The sequence below is a fragment of the Lepisma saccharinum genome, chromosome 9 (genome assembly GCF_977018435.1).
Source record: "Lepisma saccharinum chromosome 9, izLepSacc3.1, whole genome shotgun sequence".
Taxonomy (NCBI): Eukaryota; Metazoa; Arthropoda; class Insecta; order Zygentoma; family Lepismatidae; genus Lepisma; species Lepisma saccharinum.
In genome coordinates, this window is record NC_139237.1 from 35,612,866 (window position 1) to 35,638,747 (window position 25,882).

General features: G+C 39.7%; 3 protein-coding genes across 5 annotated transcripts in view; all 3 read right to left on the minus strand.

Moving 5' to 3' along the window:
• LOC145992000 (sulfotransferase 1 family member D1-like) overlaps positions 1–25,882 on the minus strand; it is a 513,969-nt gene that overhangs the window by 260,221 nt on the left and 227,866 nt on the right. The gene's annotated exons all lie outside the window — the stretch shown is intronic.
• The window catches only part of LOC145991997 (uncharacterized), an 81,360-nt gene that overhangs the window by 35,196 nt on the left and 20,282 nt on the right, over positions 1–25,882 (minus strand). The window contains exon 4 of one of the 3 annotated variants that reach the window (XM_083127999.1): positions 3,309–5,002. The exons of the other annotated variants lie outside the window; for them this stretch is intronic. Within the exon in view, the coding sequence (XP_082984125.1) occupies positions 3,508–5,002 (1,495 nt within the window). The 3' untranslated portion in view covers positions 3,309–3,507. Of the gene's footprint in view, positions 1–3,308; positions 5,003–25,882 lie in introns of those variants that run through there. 3 annotated transcript variants of the gene reach the window in all.
• On the minus strand, positions 1,225–3,492 carry LOC145992834 (uncharacterized; the record flags this gene model as incomplete). The annotated part of the gene is made up of 1 exon (XM_083129229.1): positions 1,225–3,492. A coding segment is annotated over one exon (1,707 nt), but the record flags the coding sequence as incomplete, so codon positions are not given.

Here is a 25,882-nt window from a genome sequence, read left to right on the forward strand (position 1 = left end):
AATTTCTCGATAGGGCATGTTGTAGCCGGTAAAGTCGCTGTAATATTTTCGGCAATAGCTACAGAAGGAGACATTGAGGCGATATGAGCCACATTTTCGAAATTTGAGGCATAAGGGAATCTTTGTTTGCATTGGTACAAAAAAAAAAAAAAACAGCTTGTAGCCTCAGCTTCCAGGCTATCGGTATATTGGAGTGCACAGTTGTCACTTTTGTTACCAACTTGCTCTACTCGTTGAATGACAATAAGTCTGAGGTATTTTGGGATAAAAATGAACAGTTCCCCACAATGATAGTTATCGGGTGAAAATCGTAGACCCAAGGCAGCAATAACTAAATCCAGGTATGGCACAAATATTTGCCGATGAAAATACTCTTCTACATTTTCTGAAGGGTAATTTTCACTACCTAGGTATACTGTTGCCGTGATGTGCAGTAAAATTGTACCACATCAATGTGCTCACAAATTTGTTCAATGTACTTCTCTGCAAATTTGCTGGCAGCATTTTCCCTGTCCTGCAGAATCAAAAACAAACATTCATGAAAAAGCCAGGGAGGAAAAAAATATACCCCCTTGCACTTAAGTGGCATTGCCTATGGCATTTTGTACTGTATTTCTAGATGTGTAAAGTAGCTTTTTGTCCGAGTAAATTTGGTGTTTCATCTGCTAGTATATCCCAGTTATAAAATGAATATTTCATCTGCACCATTCTCAATAAATGTACTTATTTTTCCCGTCGAAAATATTATTTACCTGATTAAATCTGAGCTAGGTAATTGCAGAACTAATCAGCATGATGTGAATACCATACTCTTAAATAATGTAGATATAGTAACTTGTTAACACTGTAGGGGTGCAAACCAGAGGCGAGGCGAGGCGTCTGGTCAGCGGGAGATGTGGTGATGACAAGGCAAAATGAACAAAATATTGATTTTTAAATATTTTAGAGAAGATGTAAAAAAAAAGCCAGAATAGCTAGAAATATGCAAAAGGTTCGCTAGGTTTAGCGCATCGAAAGGAGAAGACCAGTCCTACCTGCTGTGCCTAACTGCCCCGCTACGTTTCCTGTTGAGTGCAGTGGTGTCAGCTGGCCCAGATCATCGCTGCACATCTTAGGATGGAAGGATGGCAAGAAATATTAAGATTCAGAAAAATTTAAAAATCTTTATTCGCAAATTTTACTATTTGGATTTTGAAAGCAATCCGAATTTCGGAGAGAGAAAAGTTTAACAATTTTTCAGGTAGAATTTATTAAGAAAGTTTAGTCTTCCTTATTTTACAATCATACACTCCGTAGAACAAAAAATGATTTGGCCATCTCTACTTCACACGTCATGTACGAACACTGTTATCATCATTACCAATGTAGGAATGAATGAAGTTGAATGATTGACCCTGACGTTTGGAAAGTCTTGCGATGGCTACGTAAAAATGTCACGCTTCACCACTGGTGCAAACGTTGAGGAGGATAAAAATGTGTATAGTATATTTTGGGTGGAAGGAACACTTAATATTTTAAAAAATATATTTGCAAACGTTGTTACAAGTATGGAACAGCGATGTGACTGGTTAGTGTGAGGAGCTCCTAGTATTAGATGGAATAACAACTTTCCTTACTTTCTGTTGTCTAGTTCCTAGTTCTCTCTACCTATTTGAATTACATGGCATTAACGTACAGAGGGCTGCTATCCGGTGTCAGTTTTCATATGTCTCAGTAGGTTTGACTGATCTGTAAATGCTTTATTGCAAGTTGAACAAACAAAGGGCTTATCTCCAGTGTGAATCCTCAAATGGACCCGCAGATCTCCCACCCTTGTAATGCTTTTTTGCAAATTGAACATACAAAGGGCTTCTCTCCAGTGTGAATTCTTAAATGGACCCGTAGGTGTGACCGAGTTGCAAATGCTTTATTGCAAGTTGAACATACAAAGGGCTTCTCTCCAGTGTGAATCCTCAAATGGACCCGCAGATTTCCCTGCATTGTAAATGCTTTTTTGCAAATTGAACATACAAAGGGTTTCAATCCAGTGTGAATTCTTAAATGGACCCGTAGCTGTGACTGAGCTGCAAATGCTTTATTGCAAGTTGAACATACAAAGGGCTTCCCTCCAGTGTGAATTCTTAAATGGACCTGTAGGTCTGCCTTAATTTTAAATGCTTTATTCCAAGTTGAACATACAAAGGGCTTCTCTCCAGTGTGAATTCTTAAATGCCTCCGTAGGTGCGACTGAGTTGCAAATGCTTTATTGCAAGTTGAACATACAAAGGGCTTCTCTCCAGTGTGAATTCTTAAATGGTACCGTAGGTGTGACTGAGTTGCAAATGCTTTAGTACAAGTTGAACATACAAAGGGCTTCTCTCCAGTGTGAATTCTTAAATGGTCCTGTAGGTCTGCCTTAATTTTAAATGCTTTATTGCAAGTTGAACATACGAAGGGCTTCTCTCCAGTGTGAATTCTTAAATGCCTCCCTAGGTGTGACTGAGTTGCAAATGCTTTATTGCAAGTTGAACATACAAAGGGCTTCTCTCCAGTGTGAATTCTTAAATGCTTTTGTAGGTCTGCCTCAATTTTAAATGCTTTTTTACAAGTTGAACATACAAAGGGCTTTTCTCCAGTGTGAATTCTTAAATGCCTTCGTAGGTGTGACTGAGTTGCAAATGCTTTATTGCAAGTTGAACATACAAAGGGCTTCTCTCCAGTGTGAATTCTTAAATGGTCCCGTAGCTGTGACTGAAATGCAAATGCTTTATTGCAAGTTGAACATACAAAGGGCATCTCTCCAGTGTGAATTCTTAAATGGTTCCGAAGGTGTGACTGAAATGCAAATGCTTTATTGCAAGTTGAACATACAAAGGGCTTCTCTCCAGTGTGAATTCTTAAATGCCTTCGTAGGTGTGACTGAGTTGCAAATGCTTTAGTACAAGTTGAACATACAAAGGGCTTCTCTCCAGTGTGAATTCTTAAATGCCTTCGTAGGTGTGACTGAGTTGCAAATGCTTTATTGCAAGTTGAACATACGAAGGGCTTCTCTCCAGTGTGAATTCTTAAATGCCTCCGTAGGTGTGACTGAGTTGCAAATGCTTTATTGCAAGTTGAACATACAAAGGGCTTCTCTCCAGTGTGAATTATTAAATGGACCCGTAGGTGTGACCGACATGCAAATGCTTTATTGCAAATTGAACATACAAAGGGCTTCTCTCCAGTGTGAATTCTTAAATGGAGCCGTAGGTGTGACTGAGTTGCAAATGCTTTATTGCAAGTTGAACATACAAAGGGCTTCTCTCCAGTGTGAATTCTTAAATGGACCCGTAGGTCTGCCTTAATATTAAATGCTTTATTGCAAGTTGAACATACAAAGGGCTTCTCTCCAGTGTGAATTCTTAAATGGGTCTGGAGGTGTGACTGGGTTGCAAATGCTTTATTGCAAGTTGAATATACAAAGGGCTTCCCTCCAGTGTGAATTCTTAAATGGACCTGTAGGTCTGCCTTAATTTTAAATGCTTTATTTCAAGTTGAACATACAAAGGGCTTCTCTCCAGTGTGAATTCTTAAATGCCTCCGTAGGTGCGACTGAGTTGCAAATGCTTTATTGCAAGTTGAACATACAAAGGGCTTCTCTCCAGTGTGAATTCTTAAATGGTACCGTAGGTGTGACTGAGTTGCAAATGCTTTAGTACAAGTTGAACATACAAAGGGCTTCTCTCCAGTGTGAATTCTTAAATGGTCCTGTAGGTCTGCCTTAATTTTAAATGCTTTATTGCAAGTTGAACATACGAAGGGCTTCTCTCCAGTGTGAATTCTTAAATGCCTCCGTAGGTGTGACTGAGTTGCAAATGCTTTATTGCAAGTTGAACATACAAAGGGCTTCTCTCCAGTGTGAATTCTTAAATGGGTCTGGACGTGTGACTGAGTTGCAAATGCTTTATTGCAAGTTGAACATACAAAGGGCTTCTCTCCAGTGTGAATTCTTAAATGGTCCCGTAGCTGTGACTGAAATGCAAATGCTTTATTGCAAGTTGAACATACAAAGGGCATCTCTCCAGTGTGAATTCTTAAATGGTTCCGAAGGTGTGACTGAAATGCAAATGCTTTATTGCAAGTTGAACATACAAAGGGCTTCTCTCCAGTGTGAATTATTAAATGGACCCGTAGGTGTGACCGACATGCAAATGCTTTATTGCAAGTTGAACATACAAAGGGCTTCTCTCCAGTGTGAATTCTTAAATGGTCCTGTAGGCCTGCCTTAATTTTAAATGCTTTATTGCAAGTTGAACATACGAAGGGCTTCTCTCCAGTGTGAATTCTTAAATGACTCCGTAGGTGTGACTGAGTTGCAAATGCTTTATTGCAAGTTGAACATACAAAGGGCTTCTCTCCAGTGTGAATTATTAAATGGACCCGTAGGTGTGACCGACATACAAATCCTTTATTGCAAGTTGAACATACAAAGGGCTTCTCTCCAGTGTGAATTCTTAAATGGACCCGTAGGTCTGCCTTAATATTAAATGCTTTATTGCAAGTTGAACATACAAAGGGCTTCTCTCCAGTGTGAATTCTTAAATGGGTCTGGAGGTGTGACTGGGTTGCAAATGCTTTATTGCAAGTTGAACATACAAAGGGCTTCCCTCCAGTGTGAATTCTTAAATGCTTTCGAAGGTCTGCTTTAATTTTAAACGCTTTATTGCAAGTTGAACATACAAAGGAATTCTCTCCAGTGTGAATTCTTAAATGCTTCCGTAAGTTTCTCTGATTTGTAAATGCTTTATTGCAGGTTGAGCATTCAAACGGCTTCTCTTCAGTGTGAGTTCTTAAATGGGTTTTGGAATTACTTGTATTATTTCCAGTCCCCCTACCAAGTGACATTCTGGAGCTTTTGTGTTTATCACTATATTCTATGATACTAGGATTCGGGATATTAGTATTAAAAGGCAAGGAGTATTCTTCTGATCGCAAATGGTGCTTGATTATTTCATCTCCTCTCCCAAGTTTCTTGAATGAGTACCTGCAATTAGAGTTGTTATTTTCTTAAATGTGAGTAAAATAAGCAGTACAGGGTTATTATAAATGATTGACCTGATTTCATAAATTCACTGTAGCTTTATTATTTGACATTTTGTCAAAAAACTTTGCAGACGTATAGAAAAACGCAAAAAGTTTTTTTTGTGTTGCAGGTTCGCTTGTGATTTCTGCTACGAGAGCACAGCAGTGAGCATTTATTCAATATGGCGACAGGCAGAGAGAAAGCTTATGTTGTGCTCGAGTTTCATTCACATCAGTCTGTCGTAACAGTGCAACAACACTTCCGAACGAAGTTCGACAAAGATCCACCAACTGCCAAGTCCATTCGGTGATGGTATGCACAATTTACAGCTTCAGGATGCCTCTCTAAAGGGAAATCAACTGGTCCGCCTACAGTGACTGAAGAAACGGTTGAGCGCGTGCGAGCGAGTTTTGCACGAAGCCCACAGAAGTCGACGAACAAAGCAAGCAGAGCGCTGAACATTCCACAGCCTACCGTTTGGAAGATCTTACGGAAACGATTGAAGCAGAAGCCTTACTGCTTGCAATTGCTACAAGCCCTGATGCCTGTTGACAAAGTCACACGCTTTGAATTTTCGGCACAGTTGCAACAGCTAATGGAAGAAGATGGGTTTTGTGAGAAACTCATCTTTAGTGATGAAGCAACATTTTTTTGTGAATGGAGCAGTGAACAGACACAATGTGCGAATCTGGGGGACAGAGACTCCCCACGCTGTGGTGCAGTACATTAAAAACTCACCAAAGGTTAATGTGTTTTGTGCAGTCTCACGGTGTAAAGTTTATGGCCCCTTTTTCTTCTCAGAACAGACCGTGACAGGACACGTGTATCTGGACATGCTGGAAAATTGGCTCATGCCACAATTGGAAACAGATTGTGTGGACTTCATCTTCCAACAGGATGGTACTCCACCCCACTTCCATCTTGATGTTCGTAAATTCCTAAACAGGAGATTGACAAACCGATGGATCGGTCGTGGTGGGGATGATGATCAGCAATTCCTGCCATGGCCTCCACGCTCTCCGGACCTAACCCCATGCGATTGTTTTTGTGTGGGGTTATTTGAAGAATACAGTGCTTATGCCTCCGCTACCAACAAACATAACAGAACTGAGCGCTCACATCAACAGAGCTTTCAACGGATTGATAGGGTCATGCTGCACCGAGTGTGGGAAGAACTTGATTATCGACTTTATATTTGCAGAATTGCTAGGGGGGAAGATATAGAGCACTTGTAATATGTCACAAAAAAAAACTTTTTGAGTTTTTCTATACGTCTGAAAAGTTTTTTGACAATATGTCAAATAATAAAGCTACAGTGAATTTATGAAATCGGGTCAATCTTTTATAATAACCCTGTATATTAAACAAACATTTAAAGAGACATGCAACAGTTATTTAATTATATGTGGACTCATTCTGAAAATTAGCCGCATACAAACACACACATAGAATGAAAAATGAAATGGAAATGAATGCAGAAAGAAGGATTGATGCATGGATTCAGGATAGGCCCAAGTATACCACCAGAAAACTTTAAAATTTTGACGGTTAAAATGCTTGCAGGAGTGATGTTAGTGTTAAATCAACCTATTTCAATGGGGATGGGGATCGAACCGAGGAAGGTGTGATCTTACTACAAATGCAGTGTGCTAACAGCTACTCCATGTTACCCTCCGGAATTCTGTGAGTTTTTGCTCCACTTACACTACTATTCCTATTTCTGAAGAAAGGCACCATTTGTTCTTCTGAATACGAGAGGAGAGCTGATCTCTTGAAAGATAGTGTTAGAATAAGTATAGGTACAAGCACCAGAAATAATAATGTCCAATTAATATTGCATGCTTTAAAAAAGCAATTTGTCACAGGTATGTAATTAAATATATATAGGCGGAGTTTCATCAGTCCACTTGGGGAGGGGCTAACATTAATCATGCTTTTACCATGACGAAAATCATCATGAATCAACCATAGGAAACACATGGTCCCTGTTGGAATTTTGTTGATATCGAGCACCTCTTTCTGATAAGCTCATGGGCATGTCAAAATCATTTTTTTTTTTTTGCAGAACTTTTGAATGTTGCCCCTCAAATTGAAAAAAGAAGTAATTTCACTAATGAAATGTTTCACCACTTAATAAAACGATTATGCGTGACACATTTACATTGATGTGACATTCAGGTGTACAGTTTTCTCATCAAATATGCTATTCAAGTCTATAGTATGACAGTTAATTAATACCCATTGGAGGAAAGTAGGGATTAGGATCCCACTTTAAACTTAGCATTTCCGTGTGTAAAGTGGACTTAAGAACAAAGTTATACTAGGAATTTCTGGGTTTATTATTTTATGGTTTTAGAAGGACATCCCCAGGATTAGCTACTCTAGTGGTGAAAAATTAATCAAATTGACATCTCTTCTCGTCCCTCGGTGTGATCAGTGAGTAAGGCAGGAGGAGCTACTGCTGGCTTTTCAACTGCCTCACCACAGCTGCCACAAGGGAAAGATAAGATTTCTGCCTGTATCTCCCTTGCCCCCCACTGCAATGGTTAAAAGATCGTGGTTTGAGGTACGAGGGTAGCTGGAAAAGTTTCTGCAAACTACCACCAACAGTTGCGCTAGTGTTACGCTATTATAAAAATCTGAAGAATAAACATTTATCTATTCATACAAACCCGAAACTAAACAGCAATCCACTGTTTGGGTGTTTCAAAGTGAGCCAAAACCAACAAAAGTTGTTCATTCAAGGAGTGCTGCCAAGCAAATGATTGCTTGTTTCTTGTTGTTATACCAGACATGTGGCAACAATAGCTTTATAAGATCGAAGGACTGTAAATGCTGAGTGGTATACAACAATTTGTTTGACAAGACGTCACAAATAAATTGCATAAAACAAACCCAAATAGTCGCATTATTCTTCACCATGGCAACACCCGTTCCCACTCAGCACACCAAACTCTTGACGTTTTGTCCAGTAAAAATGTCAAATTAATGACTCATTGTCCGTACTCACCTGATTTATCACCTAATGACTTATATTTGTTCCCACACATGAAAAATAAGATATGTGGTGAGCGATTTGTGTCGCCTGAATGGGACAGACATGATGCAACCATACCTATACCTGTCCAAGGTGTGAACCTGAGACATCTGGTTTCGTAGCGGTTTATGATCACGTGTCGGGAGTGAAATCCTTTGGAAGAAAAACTAAAAGAATGGTGAAAGAAAACAACATTGTACGGTGCATAAAAATGCATGTTTAGGTCCTCTAGAAAACTACATTTAGTCGGTAAAATTAATTTTGAGGGACAAGGTCTGCCAAGTGGTTTTCCATTTGGTGACACATGTTCACATTGACTCCCATTTAGTTTTGAGAGCACAACTCACTTCCATATTGCTTTCAAGTAGCTCCCCAATTGTCCTCATGATGTTGGGCCAGACAGAAGTTTTGGAGTTCCTGCCAAGGATCAAACCTTGAACCTATCGCACCAAATACGAGAGTGCAATCATTTGAGCATGTGGGAATTTTGTTATTTCCATTGACATCATATATTCAGTATTGCACACACAAATAAGATCAATTTTAAGAAATTACCTAGGTAGATATGTGCATAAAATTACTTGTGTATCGTCATCATTCCCCAATGTGTATAGGCCTGCCCGATGGCAGTGGTAGCATCCTTGTCTTGTAATCAAGGGGTCCCGGGTTTGATAGATTAGCCTTTCTGTGCATAAAGTGGACTTAAAACAACAAATCAAATCAAATCCAATGTGTACAATCTGATGCCACAAAAGACTCAGACCCCATAGAATAGTGGTTAACGTGATCGCCTTTCATTAAAGGGTGCCAGATTTGATTCTGGTATAATATATATATACCTACATGAGATAGCTTGAACACATTTCATTTTCCCACCGTCATACTTGTACACATGATTCCAGCACTACATCTACATCTACTACATCTCAATTTTCTTGGAGAAAATTTACAAATCTAAAGAGTAAGGACTAATGACACAGTTCTTGGTGTCTCAAATCTAACGTAAGAGAAAATACATGGATTTTTAAAGACTGTCTAGATGCCATCAAGTTAATGAATTCATTCTGCATTTAGATTCCCGAATAATGGCCGTCGATTTTGCGAGTCTATATCCGTTGATATTAGGTGGCTACAGGAGAAAATAGCCAGCCTCCATGGCAGAGTGGTTAGCACCTCGTGCTACCCTTTTGATGCTTGGGAACATGCTTCTAACATCTAGGCTGAACATTGCGGTAGGGGCACGTAGTGGATATAGTGAGAAGGAAGATGGGGAAGAACATTATAGGGGAATGGGATAGTGAGAGTGGTGCAAGCACTGGAAACCATTTGGGACAATGGGTACAGCAGAGTGGGAAGTAAAATCGTCAAGATTAGTGCTTGCACAGAGAAAGGGGAAGAAGAAATCAAGATTAATAGCCTGTGGGAGCAACTGGAAGAGAATGGCTATGAAAAGAAAGACACAACATCAACAGAAGAAGGAAAGAAATAAAAGAGAGAGGAGGAAGAAAAAGAGAGATGGTTTGGTATAAGAAGTATGGAAGATGCCATAGAGAAGATATGCAAAGTGCTGAGGAAAGTGGGTATAGAACTTACAGGAAAGGAGGATGCACTGTGTTAAGTATAGACAGAATGAAGAAGGAAGAAAAGAGAGAGGAAGAAGTGGAAGGGGTTATCTACGAGGTGAAGTGCAGAGGATGCAAAAGTGTATATATAGGGGAAACAAAGAAGAGGCTGAAAGACAGGTTAAAGCAACATACGGACGATGTGAGATTGAAGAGAGACAGGAATGCCATATTCAAACACACTAGAGAAACGGGACATGAAGTAGAATGGGATTCGGCTAGGCAAATAGAAAAAGAGAAGAGAGAACTGGTGAGAAAATGGAAGGAGGCCAAAGAAATAGAGAAGAAAGGAGAAGACATCATGAATTGGAATGGCAGACTCAAGATAAACAAGGAATGGAAGAATGTGTTAGAGGAAGTTGAAAGGATGAGAAGGAAGGAAGGAGAAAGTAGAAGAATGAAGAAGGAAGAGAAGAGAAGAAGTCCAGGGGAGGAGATATTCATCCATATCCAAAAAGGCAGGAGGGGTGGGGTAATGATAAACAGGTAGTTCCAGACTCTTGCTAATCTTGACCTGTCAATCACCTGTCAGTGTGGTAGACCCATTAGTCAACTGTCAAGAGGCAAGGTGTATTTATTTACTTTGGAGAAATCATCCAAGATAAGGACTATCAAGATGATTTGTTTTTGTGTGGTTAGTCACCCTGTGTGTATGTAATCTTTCTGTATCTGTATGTCGTCATTTTAGTTTAGTTCTTCCTCTGAGGAAGACCCTGATAAAGGGTTGAAACGTTACTTGTTAAGTGTTTTTATTTCTTAATAAATCTGCCTTGGTCAGCAACTTATTGTTTTTAATATGGAAACAAGGCTTAATTATATTACTACAGAAAATAACGTTCCCTTCCAACATATAGGGTGTCCCATGTAACTTGACATATCGAAATATCACGAGAAATATGTATTGAACGAAAAAAGGTTCCATATGAAAGTATAATAGTATTGTGGGGGCACGTCACCTACGCTTCAATGAACCCACCCTGCCATCCCTGGGGGAGGGAGGGGCAACTTTGAAATGTTAAAAGGGAACCCCTTTTTTTTATTGCAGATTCGAATTCAATGTCCAAAAATGCAAAGGTTTGGTCAGACACATTTTGTTCCATTCGTGATAGATAGATGGCAACGTGTTGGTTGTGTCTCACAAATGCAGTTACTGTGGCCTAGAAGCATTGTGCTTGCGCTCTCAGTAGTCAGTGATTGTATGGTCAGTCTCCTAAGAAGCCCTTCTCATCCCCTAAACCGCCATTTCGAAAATGGTCGAAAAGTGCACTTCCGGGTAACCGGGGAAGACGAAACTTGGGATTCTGATAATACCGGACCTCTCCTTTTAGATGGTAAAATTTCGTAACGATCGAATGATGCCAAGTATGAAAAAGTTAAGAAAACAAAAGACAATGGCACCTCCGCCCCTAAACACCCTGCCAGATTGGCTCCAGCTGCCATAACGTGCTAACCCCTATGCAAGGGTGAATGGGGAAGGACCCGGTAAGATGACCTGATGGTAACATAACGGTAGGTTCAGGGTTCGAGTCATGGGAAAGGATTCATCCCGGAGCGGAAATTCTGCGAAAATGCCAAATTTCACGGAATGTTAAAAGTTGAATAAAAAATTCAATTTTGGCGCCAAAGTGAAAATTCATTGGAGGAACCAAGCTGAGTCATTCGGCTACCCGAAACCATGCAGGGTGAGCCAAAAGCAAAGTCGGAAGTGTGCTTTATCTAAGCAAATCCGCGAGCCTGCACCCTTCTCGTCCCCTAAGAAGCCCTTCTCGTCCCCTAAGAAGCTCTTCTCGTCCCCTAAACCGCCATTTCGGAAACGTACAAGTTGAGTATACTGCCCCACGGGAAGAAGGTTTTTGCTTGATGAAGAAAAATGAGTGGTGATATAATAAAATTGATGGATTCCAACCTAGCACCCCTGGTGTCGGAGCACGATGTCCTAACCACTCCGCCATCTTCCTTGAGTAATTATACAAATCATAATAAAAAGCGCTTCATAAGTAATTGGTTTCTCTATATCTTATGTAACTATTATTCGCTACATAACTTAGGATTAATTATATTTGTATGTCTAAATAGTAGTTACAACTTTGCTACCTAACCTGAAACTGAAACTGCCACATTTGCTTCTGGAGATGAAGAAAGCCAAAGAAAGTCATGCAAAATTTGAAAAGCTAATGTGTCTAAAGCATGTAGATTATTGTTAATAATTTACTACATACCTCGTTTTCTTCCATAAAGGAGGGGTGGATTATTCTGCATTATACGAGGGTCACTATTTATATTTTGAGCCTAACAATGAAAAAACAGGAATTTGGCATTGAAAACTGCTTTATTGTTTTTCGAAGTATTCTCCTTTATGGTCAATACACTTTTGCATTCTTTCGAACCATTTGTCAAAGCAGTTTTTCCAATCTTCTTGAGACACCTCCATAATACGGTTTTTGTACGCATCAACGGCGTCTTCCACCGACGAAAATCGTTGTCCACGCAACTTATTCTTGACATTCGGGAACAAGAAGAAGTCATTGGGTGCCAAATCAGGACTGTACGGTGGATGACCCATCAATTCGATTTTTTGACTGTTCATAAAGTTGGTTGTTAGACGAGATGTGTGACATCTGGCATTGTCTTGATGAAGAATGATCCGACGGCGTTTGTTTGTTTTCCGTATTTGACCGAAGACCTCTGGCAAACAAATTGTTGTGTATCATTCAGAGTTGACCGTTCTACGTTCCTCTAAAGGCACAGTTGCCACATGACCAGTTTTCCCGAAAAAACAGGCGACCATTTGTTTCGATGTGCTTCGAGCGCGAACAACTTTTTTTGGATTGGGTTCATCTTGAAACACCCATTCAGTCGACTGCTGTTTACGTTCCGGCTCATATGCATATATCCATGATTCGTCACCTGTTACAATCTTATATACGTCTTTTCAAGCACCACGATTGTATTTATTCAGCATTTGTTTGCACCAATTGACGCGAGCGTCTTTTTGAGTTTTTGTCAAATTGTGTGGGATCCAACGAGAACATACCTTTCTCACAGCTAAATGATTATGTAATATTTTATATATGTTGGTGGAACTAATGTCTATGGTTGCCTCAATCTCACAGTATGTCACATGACGATCTTGCAGTATTAGGTTTTGCACAGCATCAATGTTTTCTTGAACAACAACTGATTTTGGACGACCTTCCCGAATCTCGTCGGTGAGCGAATGGCGGCCACGATTAAATTCGTTATACCAGCATTTCACAGTGGCAAAGGATGGGGCTTCATCACCAAATGTGGAAGTAAGTTGATCGATGCACTCTTGCCTTGATAATCCACGTCGAAAATCGTAAAAAATCATTGCACGAAAATGTTCACGAGTTAATTCCATTTTATTGTTGTTGCGCAATCTCCAAGGCAACATAAACAACACAAATGAAGCTATTGACAAAACATTTGAAGTACGTTATGGTCAATAATGCCAGACGATTCCGTGCAAACGTCAAATCGCACCTAACTTCAATCAGTGTTGCCAAGGCTCAAAATATAAATAGTGACCCTCATAGCCATGAGTTTGCAGCAATCTTACTCCCCCTGAAGTTTTATTTTGCAACTTCTATCACACGCACCACACTTTGACTGTCTCCATAATCTGAGACATGAATGAAAATTGTTTCCAAAGATCTCCGGAAGGTGTGACGTCGATACCGAGGGACATCTGTTACCGCTTACCAGTCAATTGGCCCGAATTTTGACCTGGCAGGGAGGGAAATTGCATTTTCAAAAGACCTCCGAGTTACCTTACTGGGACGAACTATAAAATCATTAACGGCAGCTCCTGTGTTGCATCTGTTTGTTTTCGACAGGCAAGAAGTAGGAAAATGAGGATTAGAAAGACAAGTCTTGCTTTGGCATTCATGCCGCAGAAAATTTAGGAGTAGTGTTTCAAATGTACGCAAAATTTACTGAAGAACAATTTTCCAATAGTGTCATCAAAGTAAATTTTCCAGTAAAATACAGAATCATTTGGGGGACCAGTGTCCCAATCTGCCCCTAATAACATCACTGGGTGCACCTAACTCAGAGATTTATTGTACATGCTTTTTATGCAACAATATATGTCATAATTAATGTGAAGATTTGGCCTAAATTCATCTTTAGTGATTTTGAAATCGTTTCCGAGAGGAATAAATGACTTTTGTAGCTGCTATTTTTGCCAACTTTGAAGTATAAAAGCTAGGGAAATTATAAACAATCTATCGATGTTCATCAATTGTAACACTTTTTTTTTTTTTTTGTGGTTTACATTGCCTACCTACTCATATTTTGAGATATTTTGGTGCCCATCCATCCTCTTCCTGGTTATAAAATAACCAACAATAGTATTTATTTATTTCTTCTGGTAGGGTAGTGGTTACTATACAGGATTGTCAACCTAATGGTCATAGGTTCAAACCCCTCCGGTGCCATTGTGTTCAATGATTGATTGATTGTCATTATCAATGGAATGCATTCCTCACAAAAGCTTGGAATATTGTTATATTAAGCACAATAAGTTTGGAATATTATTATGTTAGGCTATAGGTGATAAGTCACAGTGGCATATGTTGGCAAAAAGAAGAGAATATCCACCAGATAGATACCATGTGGTGTTGCATTCCATTTTCGTGTCTATCACCTATTGTCTAACATAACAATATTGCAAAATTTTATGAGGAGTATATTAACCCTCTGTTAGGCACATGGGTGACAATTGTCTCCCACTGATATTTGTCGCAAGTTTGCACCACTGTGTGTTAATTATCGCAGTGGTGTGTTTCAGTAGCTCAACATTGATTGTTGGTGTTTGTTGTGGCGGCAGTAATGCACTTCTGTTTCTCGCCTACAGTTGGTAAGAAATAAATTCTCTCTGCAGTAGCATGTTTGGGGGACAGTTTTCAACCACGCACCTATATACGTAAGGGGACAGTTTTCAACCACGCACCTATATACGTAACAAGTAAAATGTCAAAATGCCGGAAGACGGAGCCAACAATACGTAACAAGTAAAATGTCAAAACGCCGGAAGACGGAGCCAACAAAAGACACGAATGTTGTTCTGCAGTGGCTTGAGGAGGAAGAGGAGGAGATGGAGGTGTGTTCTGATGAAAGTGATCATGAAATCGTAACGAACCTTAAAGTTCGTGGGATCTTAAAAGTATCTAGCAGGTTAACCAGTTAATTGATGGGGTGATGTAAACTACTCATCATTCATCCTCTTGATGAGACCACTCGTCATTGACATGACGAGTTATCGCTTGGCATGCGAAAGGTACAAATTACACAAAGGAATTAAACTACTGAAAAGACAATGGTCACTCATTGGGTTTTGTGAACCGTTGAACCTGTATCATGGCTGGGTGTAGGATAATTACCTGTCTATCTGAAGTCTTTAGCTGAATGAAAATAGCGAAGTCCTCTGTAAGCTTCTCTCCTATTTGTCAACCAGAGCGTTGTTGTACTCCTCACCTACTGACTTGCTGACCACCTTCTCTCTCTCTCTACTCAATCTCCAAAGTCAGTCACCTCCCAGCTTGTCTCACCTCTATATTCCCTGGCCATCGAGCTCTTCCTCGATGCCGAATCGCCGAATCGTGTGATTATCATAATTGCTACCATGCAAACCGCTGACTCTAAAACCAGAAGTGTTACCTGTTCCTGAATGCTCAGGAGGTTTGCATGGCACAACACAATGCATTGTAAACATGCCTAAGAGGCTTGAGACAGCTGAGAAAAACAAGTGAATGCCCTGGTCAACATGAAGCGTTCAGAGAGACTTAATAAAATAAACATACAATCTTAGGGATTGTTACGAAATTGATCATGTGACTGCAAGTGACCACAACACCAAATCAGAACAAGAGGTGAGTGATGAGGAAGATCCAGTTTGTCTGAATTGAGTGATAATGATATATCCAGTTCATATGAATTCTATTATGGAAAGGATCATGAAACAAGATGGGACACAAGAATTCCTCAAAAAAATGTTCATACTCCAGCAAGTAACATGATTATTAATCTTCCTGGAAGCAGGGGTAGTGTCCGTCCGGTTAAGACTCCAATAGAAGCATGGAATTTATATCTTGAGGATGACATAATCCATATTATAGTTTCCTGTACCAATGTATACATTGAAAACATTCGTTCAAGGATTACCAGAGAAAGGGATGCACGATTGACAGATGACTACAAGGAAGTGGTGTTTAAAATGTGAGAGGTGGATGTGTGGAGAATATCTCAAAGACATTTGTGTAACTTGCTTGGAATCTGTGTAGTGATCATGAAAATAAATTTTCGCTTATAGTGCAATGTAAAATCAAAATTATAATCTACAATTAACATTTTTGTTAAATAAACGAAAGAATAAAATACTGCATCATCTGATAAAAAAAACTTTCCTTATGCTGGATACATTTTAATAAGTGGGTGACGCCTGTCAACCACACACTTATTGCAGGGTTAAGAAATAACGTCTCCATTTCAACAAACTGAGAAGAGGAAGAAAGGAAATTATTGATTGTTTCTTGTTGAAAATTTGATCAATGCATCAATTCTTGACGCTCACAAGATATTTTCTGGAACTACCTCACCTCAGCTCAGTGGCGGTCCCTCCATGGAACAGAGGGAACAGGCTGTTCCCTCCTACTTACTGCGCTTTTGGGCTATTTAAATTATTTATATTAACATAATAAGAACACTTCTTTCTCCCGAACGTTTCCAAAAGTAACACTGAAGAAAATCTTTCACCGTGGTTGGACGTTTGTTGACGTCATCTACCCCCAACGCATCATGGTTCTCACCCCAAGCTCTACCATGGTATCTTAGCATCATGCCCTCTACTGTCTGAAGCCGAGTATTTCCGACCACACGCGAAGGTACAGCGCCTGTAGCGAAGGTAAACGATTCCCACGGCACCACGGAAGCTGAAAAATCTAGCTGTTCCCTCAGAGAGATATTGCGGATTCGCTTTTCTTCCAGTTTTTTCTATGTGCTGAAGTTTAATCGCGTCATAAGTGATACTTTTGAGTGTAGAAAGTCCATAACTTCCTAATCTCGTTGAGAACTTGCGTCTGACATTCATAACGAACTGAAAAAAATCTTCTACAGTCTAAGCGTCTGCTAAATGCCTTGGCTAAACGCTGCGAAATAGCTTCCGAGGGAACAGCTCACATCCACCTGTTCCACCAACCCCAAGACCAAGTTCCAAGGCACGCAGCGGCAGGACAAGAAAGCGAATGTTGCGAGTGTTGTATGATCGACCGGCTGAGTACGAAAGCATGTAGTTCATTGAACTTTGCAGAAAATACAACAAACCAACACACATCCTAACTGAATTAAAAACTAAAACGAAATCATACACAAGGCATTTTCAAACGAGTTACTACAACTCTGTAAAATGATTAACTAGATATTCTACCAGTGGCAAATTATATTGTCGTCCTTGTTTAATCCTGAGAAGGGAGTCTGGAACAGGTCGGGTTTTGTCACATTAACAACTTCTACTAACAGGGTGGCTACTCACCGGGAATTTCTTGAATTCCGGGAATTATGCGTGAATTATTGGCTCCGGGAATTGTGCGTGAATTTGGCTTGAAATTTTCTCTGTAGACATGAAAATTGCAACTTTTTAAAATCCTAATTCCATTGAATTTATACATAACAGTTGGGCTGAAAAGTTTGTAGGCTGACTCATAGATGGCGTTACTAGAATTAAATCCATGTGATTTTTACTTAGTACTAACCTTCAAAAGATACGTGTATAAATTTCACAGCTGGCGGATAATTAGTTCGTGAGATATAGCATTGTGAGTGAAGCAGCTTTTGTTATTGTGAAAAAATGGATAAAAAAGAATTTCGTGTGTTTAATAAAGCATTGCTTTTTGGCGATAAAAAATACTGTTGAAGCCAAGGCTTGGCTTGATAAAGATTATTCGGACTCTGCACCAGGAAAATCAACCGTTGAGAAGTGGTTTGCTAAATTTAAACGAGGTGAAATGAGCATCGAAGACGATGCACGTAGTGGACGCCCCAAAGAGGCTGTTACCGACGAAAACATCAAAAAAGTCCACAAAATAATTTTAAATGATCGTAAAGTGAAGTTGATTGAGATAGCTGAGACTTTATATAGCGTTGTTGGAGCGTTTAAAGGATGAAATCACGAAAAAACGGCCCCATTTGAAGAAGAAAAAAGTGCTGTTTCATCAAGACAATGCACCGTGTCACAAATCAATGAAAACAATGGCAAAATATATGAATTAGACTACGAATTGCTTCCCCATCCATCATATTCTCCAGATCTGGCCCCCAGTGACTTTTTCCTGTTTGCAGACCTTAAAAGAATGCTCGCTGGAAAGAAATTTAGCACTGATGAAGAGGTAATCGCCTAAACTGAGACCTATTTTGAGGCTAAAGAGAAATCGTACTATAAAAATGGCATCGAAAAATTGTATGACCGCTATAATCGTTGTATCGCCCTCGAAGGCAACTATATTGAATAATAAAATCGAATTTTGTCAAAAAAAATATTTTTTACTATGTTAGCCTACGAACTTTTCAGCCCACCTGGTATTTATTAATGACCTGAAACAAGTTTTTCACAGTTTAGATTTTACTTTTATCAAGAAAAGAAAGCTGCGTGGAAAATAAAACAGAATTCTCTCAATCCGTTTGCTTTGTTAGTGTTCTTTGCGGAACAATCCATCTGATGGATGGAAGATTATTGCAAGATAAAATATCTTGAAGTTGATTAGGTAAATTTAAAATTCTTATAGAATTTACAATTTTTCGTAGATTACTATTTCCCGTAACATTTGTGACTTGTGTTTGTAGATGTATTTATAGTCCCGAGTAGCAGTGGCGTGCCCAGGATTTTTGTAAGAGAGGGGTTATCTATACTTTTTCTTGGTAGTCCGCCCTAATTTTGTCATATTTTCCTACCATTGACATTCTTTTTTTAGGAATATTGGGCCAAAGGGGGGGGATAACCCCCTACCAACCCCCCCTTGGGCACGCCACTGCCTAGTAGCTATGTGAAATGACAAATGTAAACTCCGCGCCTTAAATTATATATATGTACCATCCAAGTGGATTAGAATTATTGGATTCATTGGAATTGCACAAACCATGTATTGTTAATATAAGTATTTGTTGGTGTGTATGCGAGTGGGTGGTGAGAGACTGTAAAACCTTAGTTTGAAATAGATAAAACATCTGCTTGAATTTTTGTAAAGTTCGCCTTGAAAACCGGGAATTATACTTGAATTTTATTACGGTCCTACAGTATCCACCCTCAGGTCCGTAGCTAGGCAGGGGCCAGGGGGGCTCAGCCCCCCCTGGTAGGGTCATCAGCCTCCCCTGGCACTGCCGCCTGCCCCCTTGACATTAGGTAAAACTATTTTGTATTGTAATTTGTTTGAGGTGAAGAGTGAAAATGTAGACAGAATATATTATTTTGTTCACAACTTCGTTTGTTCATCTTGTTTATGAGCAGAAGTCTAAGCAGCGGCAAGTGTTTAGAAGATTCTCTAGACTTTAGAAAGTTCTTCATGGGGAACCTTCTTTATCTGTACCTTCCCTCCCCTGTTGAAGCCTCTCGTTTGACAGAAATCTGTGACTTTGATGTCATCATCCACATTCCTTCCACATTCTGCATCAAATGTCAACACATCCCAAGCTTTGAGAACGAAATGGAATTTTATTGCTTCGGCCGGGGGTGTAATGTACGGTAGGCACTATGATTGAAGTGAATATTGTACATTTTAACATGTTTGATATAAATATCTGTATCATCAAAAATAGTATTAAGTGTGTATTAAAGGATGGTGTCAGTAGCAGTCGTCAGCACTTCAAGAGATGTTTTAGAAGATATAGAAAAAACTATAGTATTTGTATGATATTTCTAAATTTTATATTTTACATTAACTTGATGACCCCCGACACACATAATTTACCTTCATTTAATACTGTTAAACTGAAAAATGGACTTGGTTTACAAAGCCCCCCTGAAAACCCGTGAGCCCCCTCTGGATATCAGTTCTAGCTACGGGCCTGTCCACCCTGACTAATCTAGCGAACATCATGAAAAAACTCAACCATCTGTGTGCCATTATTGCATTGACGACGTTTGAATTACAAGAATACTCAACTCTATGAAAAACGTCAACTTAATCTACGAATAAAGAGATGAAACAGGCCACGACAAAATATTATTTTCTTTCTCTGACGACTCATAAATTTATATTATCAATTTTTTCTTTGTTGCGCATCAACAATTTTATTTTTAATGTTTTCTTTATATTATATCACATTTGCTTTAAAATTATTATTGTCATATAATTTTAACGTGCCTCATGTTTGTCACTTCTGACATTTCAATAAGGGTTGAATTTTACTTGATCTATTGTATTATATTAAGACACCCATGCAAGGGGGAGCAAGTGCAGGTGACCTGTTCCCCTGCCTGATTTATCACCGCACGCCACTGCCTCAGCTTCTATCTCATATTGCTTCCTGTTCTCGCCTCTTTTCTTCATCCCGCTCTTCTCCATTCATTTTAATTCCTCTCCTATATTTGATTCCCGACTCCAATGCACTCGTCACTTCTACTCTTCATCTCTACTCCCCTCTTCTCGCCTCCTCCTCTCTTCTTTTTTCACTCGTTTTCATCTTTCCCTTTGTTTCATTACTTCTCTGATTCTATCCTCTCTTTTCTTCCCTCATCTATTTTTCCTCTTCTCCTCTGCTCTCCTCTCATCTCATCTTCTCTCCCTTTTCCCCTCCATTCTTTTGTATGTACAGACTCATCAGCAATGAAATAGTAGAAAATATAATTGCTTAAGTAGAGGAACTGCATTCCTTTCATAAAAGATTTTGTCCTTTGCGATACATAATGAGTTTCAAAAATAATTTTAAATAGAGAATACTTAATCTTCTTTTTTCGCGTATTTCACACATACCTATTGTTCATGTGGCAGCTCTTAAATTGAGCCTAATGCTACACGCAAACCCACCAAACCTTGTGCATCTTGGGTTGCCTAGTAAAAAAGTAGTTGTCCTCAAAACTTTTGGTGAAAGCTGTACAAGTAGAAAAAGTATATTTAGCTATGGCAGAATATTGTTGCAAGAAGATGAGAGCAGTAGCTTAGAGTTGGTTTATTTCCACTTCAAAACATTAAATGAATGGAAAATTGCAGAAAATACACAATATAAGATTGCATAGTTTAATGATAGTATCTAACAATTTGAAAGAGCAAACATTCATTACTCCAATAGAATGCAGGGTTGGCATTTTGCTGGATTTTTTCGAAAAACCCAACCCCGGGTGTTTTTTTTTGTTATGTTTATAAATATATTTTTTTAAAAATGAAATACATTTTTCTCTCATAGTACGAGGCGCATCCAGAAAGTAAGTTTCCCTATTTTTTTCCTGTGAAAGTAAACATAATGAGCCGTGTAAATTGCACATGCGCAGCAGAGCTAAGACGTATCAATCATATGCCAGGCGGACAGATCCCGTCCGGCGCCAGTAGCGAGGCAGCAGTGGTCTGAAGTGGAAGCTCGTATTCCTTCTCCCGCCGCATGCCAGTACCAAGGCAGCAGTGGTCCGAAATGAAAGCTCGTATTCCTTCTCCCGCCGCATGCGAGGTTCGGTCGGTGATAAAGTTTCTGAATGCACAAAGCATTGCGCCAATTGACATTCATTGTCAGCTCTGTGAGGTCTATGGGCCGAACATTATGAGTAAGCAGATGGTGCGTCGCTGGTGTTGGCAGTTTTCGGAAGGTCGTCAAAATGTCGATGAAGAGTGCAGTGGGCGTTTGTCCCTCATCACTGATGATCTGGATGAGCTGGTGCGGCAGCGCATCGTAGAGAACCGTCGCTTCACGATTACGGAGTTGAGTAGCCTTTTTCCGCAGATATTGCGATCCGTGTTGAATGAGATTGTCATGCAGCGCCTGCTATTCAAAAAATTGTGTGCCAGGTGGGTGCCGAAAAACTGGACACCCGAACACAAAATGAAACGTTCAGGAGCAGCACTGACATTCCTGCAACGGTACCATGATGATGGCGATAATTTCCTCGACACTAGTCTCATACACAGACCGAAATCTCAGGAGAAAAGCTGTTACATTTTTGAAGCTACCTCAGAATATGAAAAATCAATTTTTCATCCACCATCTTGAAATGCTTTTAACAAATGTAAATGCAAAATAAAATCATCCCCTGGGTGTATCTAGTTGCAACATGAATTTCAACTTAAAAACTATAAATTTGCTACAGATATCGTGGTTTCAAAAGTGGTGACTTTCCCCCACCCTTAATGAACCACACACTATATTACATAAGTTTTTATTAAAAACTTCAAGCTCAAGTAATGTCCTAACATAGCTGAGACTTACTTGGTTTTCTTGATAAACGAAAATCTACCCTCAAATATTTGCATAACTTAAAGCTCTCGCAATGCATGTTAAATCAGTCTGTTGTCCACCATCTTTAAACATGTTGACAAACTTTTCTCCAATACAATATGACACCAATCCTTTAAGTTATCTTGCAACTATAAAAATTGCAACTCAAGAGCTTTATTTTTATGGCAAAATGTATGTTTGCGATTTTACCATCTCTCCTCTCCTAAATTATGAAATATAATTAAAGTTTTACTGCAAAATTGCAGACCGACGAATTATCATACAATGACCGGGCTTAGTTCCTTATACTCCGAAAGTGCATTGTAGACAGTTTTGGGGAAAAAGAGAGCATGGTATAGAGCGTGTGTGCAACATGAGGAAAAACAGTTTTTCATTCACCATCTTGAAACGTGTTGTTCAATTTCACTCACATGTAATACCATGGTCACTAAATAGGTGACTTGTCTTTCTTTGCCCATCCACCCCACCCATGTTCCTCCTAAATCATGCATTATGTTTCAATACTTTTATTGTGAATTTACAGTGCAAGTAATGTCAGAATGCTTCTGAAAGTTTTATGCACAAAGCTCAAAATTGTAGTCTCTGAAAAGGTTTGAAAATATCAAAAATGGTCAAAATATGAAAGCATACGTATGCATTGTATTTATTTGAGTACCCACACCCCCTATTTTTAAGAAAAAAATGAAATTGGGGTAGATTATGAGTGTCCTCGACTTTTTGGGTATAGAGCTCCTAACCACAATTAACATTTATCCTGCATGGGCAAGGAACACATTATGTTCAATCAATGCACTGAACTGGAGGGAGGAAGGAGTCACTGTCTTAGGCATTGGAAAGAAAACAGAACATTTGCACAAATACTAAATTTTGAGAAATGAAATGAATCATTTGAAAAGTGTTTCGTTTAATTATATCACACTTAACTTTATTCTACTTTCACAACATTTCAATAAAATGTACTCAATTCTCCTTTGTAATTACTTACGTGAAATTTAAAAGATTTCGTAATTCCGCGTTGCACAATTTAATGGTTCAATCCTATCAATTTCGAAGATCCACTGTCTTCATTCACAAAAGGGTACGGCGTTTGAAGCGGAGATGGTACCGCGTCAGTACATTGTTTGTTCCCGGGCGGCGGTGGTTGCGATTTTTCCCGTTCGGCAGCACTGGCGCGCGCATCTTGGTTTGCGTCGTCTGCTTCCTGTTGTCCGGTGGCGTTGTCAGTTGGGGGTTGAGGGGCTGGGCCGTGTTGCTCGGTAATGTGCCGTTCCTGTTCCCCGCGTGGCTGGAGGGGGGTCGAGTATGTGCATAGCATCTTTTCTTTTTCAGGTCGGGGATCTTTCTGAGGACAGGGTGCCAAGTTGGGTGTGCTTGTCCATTGTCCAGGTTTAGTGCTGGTTTCTGCTGGATAATAGCATGGGTTTCTTTGATGGTGTTTTCTATGACAGAGCCGGTTGGGTGAAGTATGGATATGGAGGAGATGGTGTGGTTAGTGGAGTGGAGGTGTTGGGAGAGGCCTGATTTAGGTGTGTCGTTTTTGGAATCTTTTACATGTTCGTTAATCCGTTCTTGGACGGTGCGGATGGTTCTGCCAATGTAGGTGTTGTGGCATTGGCATGTGGTCTTGTAGACACGGGGGGATGCAAGTTTGGGTAGGTAGTATCTCTTGAAGTTGGGTAGTGCTCTTCCGATTTGGGATATGGGTTTGTGTGCTACTCGGATGTTGAAGGGTTTGAGGGCCTTGGCAAATTTTCCAGATGTGGTGGGGTGGTAATGTTCTATACATGGAAAAATTTATTGTAAAAGTTGAAACTATGTGGCTTCACAGGTGAAACTACGTGGCTTGCCCACATACGGAAGTGACTCATATCTAAAGTGCTACCACATTTCAAAATATAAGCTTTGTTCATTCAATGTTTTATTTAAATATTTTAGACCATTTTGATTTTATGTTTCTTGTATACCAGGTGTGCCGGTTAATAATTCTTAATTGATCCAAAAGAAAACAAGTGTATCTGGGGACAAAGGTAACAAATGCTTTATTCAAAGTATGTGCCATCGCTAGCTATACATTGTGCCCATCTGTCCGTCAAATTGTGGATGCCCTTCCAGAAAAATCTTTCACATTTTGAGGTGATCAAGTCAGCAAGCCATTGTTCGACATATTCGTAATTGTTGAAGTGTTGCTGGGAAAGTGAGAGAGACATCGATGAAAACAAGTGGTAGTCCGAAGGGGCTAAGTTTGGTGAATATGGCAGGTGGGACAAGAATTCCCAGCCAAGTGCAGAAATGGTGTCTCTGACGCCTTTCGGTGTGTGTGAAGAGACGTTGTCGTGCTGCAAAATCACTTTTCCATGTCATGTCGTCCAATCTGGGCGCTTTTCAATCAATGCATGAGTTGATGAGTTGTTGACGGTAGCAAACGGCATTCACTGTTTCACCTGGTTTCAGAAGCTCATGCTACACCACACCCTTCTGATCCCAACAAATGCACAGCATTGTCTTCCTTCCGAAACGATAAGGTTTTGCGGTCGATGTTGAAGGCCTGGGTTAACCCATGACATTTTGCATTTTGGGTTCTCGAAGTAGATCCATTTTTCATCCCCAGTCACTATCCGATGCAAGAAATACTTTCTTTCATGCCGAGAAAGCAACACTTCACACACAGTTTTTCGCTTTTCCATTTGTCTGTCGTTCAGATGATGTGTGACCCATTTTCCTGCCTTCTGGATCTTTCCCATGGCATGAAGACGATCACATATGGTTTGGCGACCAACATTTAACTTCTCTGCCAGATGATGTTGTGTTTGCATATTGTCTTCGTCCAACAGGGCTTGCAATTCGGCATCTGGAATTATTTTGGCTGACCCAGTCAATCTTTGTCTTTCAAGTCGAAATCACAACTTTTGAATCGTCGAAACCAACACACACAACGTCTTGCGTTAGGACATTGTCACCGTATGTTTCCACAAGGATACGATGGCTGTCACTTGCGTTTTTCTTTTGATGGAACATGAAAAGCAGGACGTGCTGCACATGCTCCTTATTTGGTTTGAAGGTCAACATGTTTCCCACACAAACCCAATATCACGATCACGATCACTCGGTTGCACATCCATGGCATTTTGACAGGTACTGTCCTGGCAACACAGTGATGTAACAGTTGAGACTGTGCACCAACCCTTCCATCCAGAGATGAAATTAAGAATTATTAACTGGCACACCTGGTACATGTTTGCAATATTTCTGTTCAAAGTGTATTTCTAGCATGATTTGAGAAAAATATCCTGAAAAAACCCACTGAACTTGTACCACATTAATTATTTTGAGTATTATAAGCTTGGCTAAGCTTTTATTTTACAAGTTTTCTCAAACTATTGACAATTCTAGAACTCACAATTATTTAAAGCAATAATTTAAAACATTTTCTGAAAAAAAAAAAACATTTTGAGTGGATTTTTTGCTGGGTTTTTCTAAAAAGAAAAAAAAAACACGTGGGGAAAACTGGGCTGGGCCAACCTGGGCCAACCCTGGCATCAGTAGGCCTAATTGGCTGTTTGACTACAAGTTTCTTCATAGGTAAAAGTGGCAACAGTGGGTCACTGCCACAATTCACAATTATGTGCCCCGTGCCAGGAATTAGCTTGGATGATTGATTGATTTGCTTTACTTTACTTTGCTTTTTGTGCCAGTTTTGGATAATTTGCGAAGATGGGGATGAGTGAT